The 11,037-nt window shown below is 34.4% G+C and overlaps 1 protein-coding gene across 1 annotated transcript; it reads right to left on the bottom strand.

The window, feature by feature from the left end:
* Positions 1-1,464: 1,464 nt before the first annotated feature.
* On the bottom strand, positions 1,465-10,632 carry LOC100256039 (coiled-coil domain-containing protein SCD2). The gene is made up of 17 exons (XM_002284456.5): positions 9,955-10,632; positions 9,322-9,494; positions 8,638-8,713; positions 7,998-8,039; positions 7,840-7,902; positions 6,242-6,291; positions 6,137-6,164; positions 5,805-5,879; positions 5,579-5,689; positions 5,443-5,503; positions 4,687-4,803; positions 4,469-4,587; positions 4,126-4,195; positions 3,631-3,669; positions 2,891-2,931; positions 2,422-2,548; positions 1,465-1,939 (listed from the first exon to the last, which is right to left on the bottom strand). Exons 1-17 carry the CDS (start codon positions 10,306-10,308, stop codon positions 1,770-1,772), a joined length of 1,716 nt encoding a protein of 571 aa, XP_002284492.1. The 5' UTR covers positions 10,309-10,632; the 3' UTR covers positions 1,465-1,769.
* Between the last annotated feature and the right edge of the window lie 405 nt (positions 10,633-11,037).

The raw sequence follows: 11,037 nt of genomic DNA on the forward strand, positions 1-11,037 counted from the left end.
GCTCATAAAGAATTTAAAAGAGAAGGTAGTTGGGTGCAAATTTGAAGGCTCCCATGAGTTTGTTTAATACAAAAGATGGTGGTTGGGAGCATCAGGGTTGGGAAATGTGATGGCCTGATGGGGAGTGGGATGGAGAAGAGAAGGTTGGGGTTTATTTTGGACTCTTGCAAGAGAAGCAAAGCTTCACTTTTCTTTCTTTACTCTTAACTTTGTCACTTTTCATTGTTACTTTAAGATAGGGCTAGGGCATAGTGGGGAAAAGCTTATTAACTTTTTTATTTAATTAATTGTTTCCCCCCTTTTTAGTAGTTAAATGTCACAACAATCATAGTTTGCCATATTGTCATAGAGCAATTGCACCTTGACTTGGAAGCAAACATGTTCACATCCAAATTCCAAAGACATAATAATATGTCATTAAGATATCATCTCCTTTACTAAACCTAATGATTTTATTTTTCTCTCTTTACTTTTTGATTATTAAACAAAAACTTGTCATATGTCGGAAAGAAAATGAATGCTAAAATACCATTCATATGCATAATTAATTAAAAAAAAAGTTATATCTAAATACAAATATTAATAAAGAATGATGAAGGTAAAGCATGAAAAATGTTAATAATTCTTTGGTATTATTTTGTTATGAGTTTAATTTTTGAACGTTATAAATAGGTCAACCAAGCATAGTGGAACATGCTTGGTGGCACACTTATGGGGCCACCATTTGAAAAGACAGAAAGGGGGGAAAGTGGGAGGGGGTCCTTACTCCTTGCTGCAATTGTCAGGACTGGTCCGGGGAGGTCCACTTTTACCCCCTTTTTGTGGCTCACTCCTTCAATTCAACTCTGAGAGCTATTTTTAACTTTTTGTCGGTCCAAAACAAAATAATACCCATAGCATTTCCCATATCAACTTTCGATCGTGTGGTCCTGCTCCTATTCTTGTTGTTATCTCCCTGGTAGAGTCCTGATTTTTAGGAAGTAACCAAAGCTTTTTTCTTTTTTTTTTTGATAAGTAAAGAAAAATTTATTTATAAAGAGACTCCAGAAAAGCCACTAGAGCTATTTTTAGAATGTAATTTTGAAAACAATCTTGAAAAGTTCTTTTTAATAACGGCTTTTTATAGTGGTTTTTTTATAAGCGGATATGCTTTTAAATATGATTTAAAAATAATTTACTACATAATATTTTATTTTTAATCATTATTTGCATTTGTATAATTACTTTTTAAAATAATCCAAAAGTAAAAACAATTAATTTTTTTCTTGTGAAAACGCTACATTTTTCGTATTTAAAAACAAAAGACTACTTTCTATTTTTGGGTCATCAAATATGTTTTCCAATATTTTTATTTTAAAAAACAGAAAAGTATTTTAAAAAATAATTACCAAACAAGACTCAAGCATCTTGAGTCATACTTAGATCTTTTATAAATAAACTTAATATCTTTTAAAACCCCAATTATTCCAAGGAAATCACAAAATTTTATAAAATAAAAGTAATTTTAATTGTTCCAAGCATTTGGCTTTGATTTTGTTCTATATCAAGTCTATCGTACAAACAACATAAATACAATTTCAACAAATCTCCCTAATACTATATGGTGGAGCCTAGGTCCTTTAGTATGAGGGACCGACTATAATACCGGATATGGGAAAAACCGAGCAAGCTCGGTGAAAATTTTGTATGAACAAGGAAAAAAATGACGAGCAACATTTTTGGTTTTTTTTTTTTTTCCCAACACAAACAACATTTCAGGGTGCGCCCGGTCATGGAGTGTAGTCTGATTCTGCAACGGGCTTCTGATTAACAATTGAAACATAAGAAGGCTTGTGATTAACAATTGAGGCGTAAGAAGGCTGGTCGTTTTCCTTGCGAGATGCTTCCCAGAGTTGTTGCTCTATCCCTAGTTTCCTCAGCTCCCTCAGGCCTCGCTCAACTGTCAAGAACATACATCAAAGGGCATTAGATCTTCGAGTTTAATGTATGACGATTGAACATGGCAGTCATAGTCATGCATAACAATAAGGATCTTCAGCAATTTCTCTTCTTCTCATGGTTATGCACATGGCTTCTCCACAACTCTCATTTCCAGTGATGCACGAGGTCCCGAATATATGATGCAGTATGTAGAAAGCATTTCAGAAGCATAACTAAAATTTATTTTCTATCTGATGTCGTAACATGATAGTTTTTAACTCCCAGCCCTTCGGTTATAACCTATGCAAGGAGTGACATTTACATCTAAAGCACATGCCCTAGAAAATATATGAGATCTTCACGGGGGGAAGAACAATTTCATCTGGAGTTTTCTCCCATTAAAAAAGCTCTCAGTAGTTCTGAGGTAGGTCTATTAAAATTGAGAGGGATTTATGTATGTTTTAACATTATTAGAACCAGAAGAAAAAAAGAGAAAGTTACCATCAACAGCGTCATGTGAAGTTGGTGTTTGCCCACTCCGACTGATCCAAAATTGTAGTCTCTCTTCTGCAATATCCTCTTCTACACCATGGACTTTGGCTCTTCTCCAGAAATAAGTAAGCCAAGCCTGCACACGATGAATAGGTTGAAAACTATGAATCTTGACATGATATAAACATTTGGTAGTCAAATGTAGAAAACCCGCCTTCTTGTTGTATCATGTTAAAATGAACTATCCTTCTCTGTTTTTAAGTGAGAGATAAAACTATGATTGACATCAAAATGCAGGTTTTCAGTACCAGAACCTTTCCAATGGACTTATATAGATCTCCTGTAGTTAACATTAACAACAACAAATGCATAATCAAGGGGAAAAAGACGAAGTAATGGGTTTGTAGTTCAACACATGTCAGAATTTTATGCCACCACCGAAATATGAGCAAACTTATACAATAAACCAGCAAAATACCTCTTTGAAGAGAACATCTTCTGCCTCCTCTTGATTTAATTCTGGAAAATAAACAAATAAATAAGTTATAATAATTCAAGTTAGTTCTAAACTAGTCAACCTTAATTTAACACAAATGTTCTGAGAAATTTTCCAATTTAAAAAGTAACGCTACAAGAAATCCACGGTAAAAATATCTTAGGGCCTATACACACTCATGTATGCAACCTCAAAGAATTAAAACCTAGGAAGCCCATATTCAGATATTTTTTATAGCATGGAGGACTGCACCCTCAGGAGGTTGAAACACTTCCAGGTTCCTTACATCCTCCCAAAAATGAAGTTAACATTTTCTTACTTCAATTTGATAAGTGTTAACAGAAGTTTACCCCATGAAAAAAATCCTATTAGAAAGGAAGAAAATCAACTCCATTCCAAAGTGTAAGGTACCATATGATAATTATAGTAGTTGTGGGTGCAGTGTTCAGTGTACATGCAAGAGGGAGTGGCCAATTTCTCCAATAAAGGATATTTAAGCCAACAGGGCCCATTTTTTGAACCAACCTATTTCAGTTTGTTGGTTAAATCACTTCCTATCCACCCAAAAAAATAGAACATATAAAATGAGAATGGAAAAAAAATCAAAACGGAATATGTGCCACCAGCAGTACTGATGTGCAACTGATCTAGTTGGAGTTTCCTCAACCTGAGCATATAGATGTCAAATATGAAAAAACAAAATGTCAGAATATTTCAGTTACCAAATGACTCCATGGACTTGGGATCACCCGGTGATTTATCTGCATTACAAAATCATAAAGGAATGATAAGTATGTGTTGCACATTATCTCATTATCTTAAGTAGCTTCTAAATCTTTTGGAGAAGTAATACTACATCATGGTATCATAAACTTCCCAACAAGATATAAGACACAGCCTTTACGGTAGGCCATAAAACAAACCACATATATAAAAATCAAAAGACAATTCAAAATGATAACCTAATTGATCTGCAGATGGGAAAACTCAGTTTGTTATGTTAGAAAAGGGTTACATCAGGCATGGTATAGACTGGAAATAGAAGCCAAAACAAAAGGAAAAGATTACATACAGTCAGATTGGAAATCCTTTCCTTTAAGTTTTATAAGTTATAATTTCTTAGAAGACAAATGGAAAATGAATTGATCCCATCAAATCAATTATTAGTGCAAAAGGAAATGCAAATTCAACCATTAGAAATGAGAAATAAGGCCTACCTGAGCTGTACTGTCGAACCAAATTTGGACGTCTGTGCAGGGCCAATGCAAGGACAATGGCATCCTCAACCTGGAAATGATGATGATAAAAACAATGACCAAAAATGCAAAGAATGCTTCCAGAGAAATAAAAGAACAAACAGAAAGGTTTGACAGAACACGATGCAAAATGACTGGAAGATATTAAATCGGAGTCCTGAAGAATCCATGTTTACAGAGGTAGAATCCTTCAGGAATCCAAGACCTAATTTTGATAAAACATTCCTTCAGAAAGGATAATCTAATAAAGAAAAAAAAAATAGATGACAAACAACAAAATTTTGTGTTGAATATGAGAGAAAACCTTTAAGGAAGCTAGCTCCCTCAAACCCATTTCAACTGAAAGCATGCTCTCGATATTTCCTTCTCCGGTTAGATCACTCAAATCTCGGACAAGTTTACTCCTATCTGGATCCTCACCACCTGCAGGATGACATAGAATGCATAATGAAATACAAGCGATGAAAAGAAAACTTAAACAACAGTCATGAATAAAGTTGTAAAACCAACAAGTAAACTAACCTCCATTCCAAGACTCTTCCTTGGCCTTTTGTCCAGCTGAAATGACGACTTCAAATGGCAAAGGTGCTAAAGATGACCAATGCTCATGCTTTGATAATGCTATGTCTGCACAGATGGCTGTACAGCAAGAAAGCAACAACAGACAAAACACATCTCAGATATGACTGAATAGATTAGGTATTCATTTCAAAAATAAAAAATAAAACCAAAACAAAATAAATCAATAATAAGATATGACTGAATCAAATAAATAAAGCACTCGTTAAAAACAAAAGCAAATCAACAACAAAATTTTCCAAATCACTAAGCCCTGCAGAATGAAACGAATCTAAAAACCACTGAAATTATTTTGACATCAGATCTCAGGCATGGAATAGTTCAGAATCAAATGATAGCAGCTAACAGGAGATAGGAAGCTGCCATTAGGAGCTATTAGCATCAAGAATTTATCACAATACCAGACCATAGGAGGAGGAGGAGGAGGAGGAGGAAGAAGAAGAAGACCATCAGTCAGCCCTATACTACTTCGATGAAAATACTGGAATAACAAACTACACAAAGAGCACTATGCTTGACCAAATTCTTGCTTCTTATGACAATCAAAACTTATCTCAACCAGACACATAAATTCGAGAGAATTTTTAATCAAGCTCTAAGGATCTCTGGCTGCCTTATAAGAAACGATAAGTAAATTGAAGCAGGCAATAACCAATTGCTTTTATTTTTAAGTAGGACAAGATTTTGGTGTTAAATTACCATGATGTACGGCTAAACCCCAGTATCGAGCAAGCCAACATCTCTTCAGAACAACTTCTTCCTGAAAAATAGATGCAGTTATACAATTAGTGTCTGAACAGTTAGTCATTACTAATACTACCATTTATGGACACACCATCTCCTCCTGAGTCAAAATCATTCTTTTTGTCATGGAGCGAAGAGCTTTTGCTTCAGATTCTGCTTCTTGAAGTTGTTCTATAGCAGTTGTGGCACCATCTTTCAAGTTCTGATTCAAACAAGCAGGGTCAGGCATAAAACTCTAGTATAAATCAGAAAACACTTGATCAAGAATAGCAGTATACTAAAAGTCAACAAAAGTGCTCATTGATGACATAAACCACCTGTATTTCCAAACGAAGGTTTGCAATTTCCTCATCTCTCCCATCCTTGGTTTGTTTTGCCGCCTTTAGAGCAGCCTGTGGCCAAGAATGTTTTAAAATCTAATAAATTCATTTATTCAAAGAAGATATTAGCAGGCTTTAATATAAGACAGGGCAACTCAGACTGTCAATTTAGAACAACAAATTATTTCCCAAGAAACATAACTAAGGTAATGGCCTAATATAAAGCCTTTGACATCCTTCAACACCAATATGAGAAGAGGAACATTAGCAAATTCTTAACCATTAAATATTTATATTTATTCAAAACAAAGTCGACACTCTCTGCTGACCTCTTTTTGACGCAATGCTGCTTCCTTCCTGCAGATAAATCACATAAAAAATCATAACAAGAAAATTAAACATTAATTGGCATAGACAAAGAAACCCAAGTTTACCTGCTCAACAACTTTGCTTCTAGGGATACACCTTCACCAAGAGCAGCAACCTATCAATATAAATTGAACCAAAAAAAAAAATGAATAAACTAAGAATTGTAGCTAGGACCCAAAAATAAGGAATATGAGGGCACATTCGTAGGTTACATATAATTGTAATATGAATTTGAGATAACAAAAGCTGGTAACGAACTTTAATTTGAGGTCACAAGGCATGTATAAGTTGTTAGACATGAGAAACAAATAGCAACCAGACCTATGGTTTTAGCTACACGAATAGTTTATTAACATGCACTTTAATAATTTACAATTAAAATTTTAATAATGCCAATCAAATAGATATGAAAAAAAAAACAAACAAACAAAATCACTTCAACAAGAACAACTGTCTAAAGCCCAACCAATTAGAAATGAAGAATTGCCACCGAGGAAGGACCCAAGAATTAAATTTAGGGAATCAATTTTAATGATAATAAATCTAACAAAATTTATCAATCAATATTTTTTTTATCAGAAACAAACATATATATTAATTAAGAATAGAAACACGAGATGGATGAGGAATCCTCCCCATGATGTACAAAAGGCATATTCTTTAAAATAATTAAAAAAGGTGAAATATGTTAAGCAAACACTGTAAATAAAATAAGTAATTATGATAATAATGTTGAAAAACAATTTAAATAAAAAAATTTAAAAAAACACCAAGAAATGAGTGCAACAAAGTAAATACAGTGCACACAAAAAGCACCACCAAGCAAGCAAAAAGAAGAGGGAAACAAAATTATATGCGCTAGTCACATACAAATTGCAAACAATCAATACAAAATTAAAAGTTCAACATTCTATTAACAAAAAGCATAAATATAAGTAGTTATTAATTTCAGTCATTTAAAAAAAAATCAATAATTTCAATTAGAGCAAAGAAGTATTTATTAATTTCAGTTATTTTAAAAAATCAATAATTCCATTAAATTGTTTTATCAAAAAGTCTTTAAAATATTTTAATAAAAAGTTCAATAATTTAATAATAACTAAAATAAAGCATATTAAAAAGATAAAAGGAAAATTGGATGGATGAAGATATTCGTTAAGAAGTTACCTATGATTCGAAAATAATTTAATAAAAAGTTCAATAATTTAATAATAACTAAAATAAATCATATTAAAAAGATAAAAGGAAAATTGGATGGATGAAGATACTCATTTAGAAGTTACTTATGATTTGTGCAAGTCACTGTGTACTTTTTTTTTAAAAGTAACTAATATCTATTGGCTATTTAGATTTTCATTCTCAAATGTTTTCTAGGAGTCATTCTTAGTGGAATTATTTTCCTCGATTTTAGGAGGGTATGCATTTTTTCAAATTTTTGAGTTTCTTTAGGCAAGTGCCCCTCTAAGTCTGTATTGGCTCCACCAGTGATTGCCACAAAAATATAGGATAATGATAGATGCATAACTCAAATAAAACATTCATTACGATAACACACAGCTCATTTGGAAACCCCTTTACCCCTTGGGTATCATGAATTTTTTTGGATAGGCCCTCATGGTTATCATGAACGCAAATAAAAGGCATGATGACTCAGATGTTTGACCTGTTTCTCAAGCTCCCTAGATCTAGCCTCTGCTTCTTCACGCCTTTCTTCTGCAAGTCGAAGCTGCATACAGATTCAGGCACAAATATTACAAATCACAAATAATAAGGCATTGGAACCATTATTAGATTTACATCTGGTGAGGGGGAAAGGAGCACCTTTTCACGAATATTCTCATTCTCTTCTTGGAGCATATCAAGCTGCAATTTGAGAATATGTTAGTTTCAACATAGTTGCTTCAGGGAGGAGATTTCAAAATAGTAAGGCTTCATTTGGATTTTGGAAAATTTGAGGGAAAAAACAAGGGAAAGAAAACAGTGAGAAAATTTGGAAGAAAAAAATGAAAGAAAATAAAAATAAATTTAAATATAATAATTTTTCTCATGTTTTTTCAAATTTATTTTTCATCTTTTTTCTCCTATATAAAAGATGAAGAATTCGAAAATGTATTAGTTCTAAATTACTTTCATTGTATTTGATCATCCTTCACATTTTCTATGGTAAACCAAAGCAAGAGATTTTGGGTTCCTTCATACTTTTTTTTCCTTTACAAAAAGAGCATGAAGGTCTTGACTAGTATCCTCATTCTAGCCATTTCAATATGAATACGTATCTTGTCTAACCTACATAGCTTTCTTCAATCTGTTTCAGAAATTGGCATAGAAACTATTAACAAGATTTTTTTATTTTTTTATTTTTGATAGGTAAACAAAGTGAATATATTAAAAGTGCTTGGAAAAGACGCACAAAGTACACAACTATTAACAAGATATAGAAATAGATGTCTTAATGGTATACCTCATCATGAAGTGCAGATGCCTCATGCTGATTTTCTGCGCCTTTTAAGTTAATATGCCCCAAATCTAATGTAGACCTGCAAAGTTTTACCAATAATAAAATCCAAACAATCAAATAAATTTGATACATCGTACTGAAAGTTCCCCATAAAATGAAGCTTTCAACTTCCCATTTTAATTAAAAATGTAATGTGTTGATGGAGGCACCTGCAAGCACAGAATATGAATTGAAAAAAAAAACACAAGAATTCATGTGTACAAAGGTTTTGAACCATTATTGAATAGGTTGACAGACAGCACTCATTATGTGATCTTTTAGAATTGCAAAAGGTTTTAGACCTTAAGCTTTTGACTCCCAGCAAAAAAGTTTTAGATCTTAAATTTCAACATAATTTAATCCATGGTTTGGAAAAGAAATTAATGCAATTGCCATATTCCATCAAAGTCGGGAAACACCATCCAGAAGAAATGTGTATTGATTGTCAACATACTAGGTTATCCAGAAAACTCTTTCAAGAACACTTTTTCACCCTCAGATGCAGCATATAAATATAAATATTGTGTGCATACTTTAGTTTGAAACAAGAGCAATTCAAAGCATAGCCTTAAGCTGTCTCTGCTTCAAAATATTAATTGTACCATTTTATTAGCAAAAATAATTAAAAATGCGGGCAAAATACTCCACCTTTTTTCTCTGGGCCTATTTTTGGCAGGAGGTTCCATAGGAGGTATAGAAACGGGATTTCTAAGTGTTGCTCTGCTAGATGGCACTATTGGCATTGCACGAACGGACATTGCTGGCCTTCCAGCTGATGTGGATCGAACTGAAGGAGTATGCTCCACAAAGTTCCGACCTAACTAAATACCACAAATTCCAATTAGCCTTCTAAATAGTAAATATCAACCAAGCAGTCACTAGACTCACTACAACACCGGCAAATCCAAATTCATAATAAATTCATGAATGAACATGGCCTAAATTACTCTACATGCCAATAGATATGGAATTGAATCCCAATTCCGTATTCCCTCTTCCACAAAAAATGACTCCACTGCAACCTAAGGAAAAAGTTTGAAATTCCAAGGAATTGAAACATTCCGAATCAAATCCAATTACGACCGATGATAACTCCAAAAACGGAACTAAAATTCATCAAAAAGAAGCCGAGATTTAGATCTCCGTTACAAAGAAAATATGAAACTCTAAAGCCTAAAATTTGCTTTGGTACTTCAAGCTCTGCAGAATTCAAGCCAACTAAACCATTCTATCACCAGTTCAATCAAAAACATAATAACGATACGTATCATTCGAACTTACTGCAGGTGACGGAGATCTAGTGGCTCTAGCGGACGAAATCGAATGGTTACTATTAATACTGCTGGCATAAGACGACGGAGCAGGAGGCGGCGGAGCACTGTACCGAAACCCTAGATCATCGTCGTCGTCGTCGTCGTCAGCCGTCTGCGACGCCATCACCTGCGCCAGACGCTGTGCCGCAGCTTTTGCCGCAACATTTTGACTCCTCTTGATGGTGGACACTCCACCGGCCCCCGACGCCAGACGCGAGTGAGGGTGCGCCGGCGACATCGCCGGAGAAGACGACCCCGTGCTACTCGACCCTCCACTCCACTGCCGCCCATACACCGGACTCCCCGTTCTCCTCCGATCCATCAATCTAAAGCCAAAACAGCGACAGGAAGAGAGCTAGATTCTCGATAAAATATTTCGCCCTGCGCTAGATTCTCGAGAAAAAAATCGAATCGAGATCGGGAGGTGAGGTTGAGAGAAGGACGGAGTGCTTGAGAATCGGGATCGGAGAGAGAAGTCGAGGCGGAGAACGAATCACGACCGTCGGATCTATGATGAAGAGCGACGCGGCAGTGGCGGGGGAGAATAGAGGAGAAAACAGCGGGACCCAGTCTCTGATGGATCTGAGGAAAAGCTGACGTGAAGTTTTGAATCCGAAATTTTCGGGTCATCGGGTTTGATTGTTGGAACCTACTTGGGTGGGGGTGCTTTCAAGGCTTTTTCCTTTGGGTGTGGGATGAATTTCTTGGAAAGTCAATTACATGTCAACCCTGAAAATTGAATCCATTTTCAACTCTCTGACTTTGATTTTATAGATATATTTTAGGATGCCTTTTTTTTCTTTTAATCTAACCACAACAAAGAAAATAAATAAATAAAATGATTAATTTAGAAGGGGTTCTGTTTGTATTTTCCCAAAAAACAAAACATAAATTAGTTTATTCAAAATTTTTTAGAAAAAAAATAAATTTAAGCCTTCGAAAACATTAAAAGCAGAATAAAATAACATAAAATACCTTATAAAACCCTTGTGTGGACCCCGCATTTCGGCTCAATGCGTTTCCCACCCGATGGCGAAACTCGATTTTGATT

This window comes from Vitis vinifera, chromosome 17 (genome assembly GCF_030704535.1).
Source record: "Vitis vinifera cultivar Pinot Noir 40024 chromosome 17, ASM3070453v1".
Classification (NCBI taxonomy): domain Eukaryota; kingdom Viridiplantae; phylum Streptophyta; class Magnoliopsida; order Vitales; family Vitaceae; genus Vitis; species Vitis vinifera.

Excerpts from the sequence above, each read along its gene's own strand:
- LOC100256039 (XM_002284456.5), bottom strand. The coding sequence starts at position 10,308 with ATGGATCGGAGGAGAACGGGGAGTCCGGTGTATGGGCGGCAGTGGAGT. Across the intron at positions 6,165-6,241 it reads GAAGCAAAGTTGTTGAGCAG|GAAGGAAGCAGCATTGCGTC; the intron begins GTAAACTTGGGT and ends ATTTATCTGCAG. Across the intron at positions 5,690-5,804 it reads ACCTTCGTTTGGAAATACAG|AACTTGAAAGATGGTGCCAC; the intron begins GTGGTTTATGTC and ends TGTTTGAATCAG.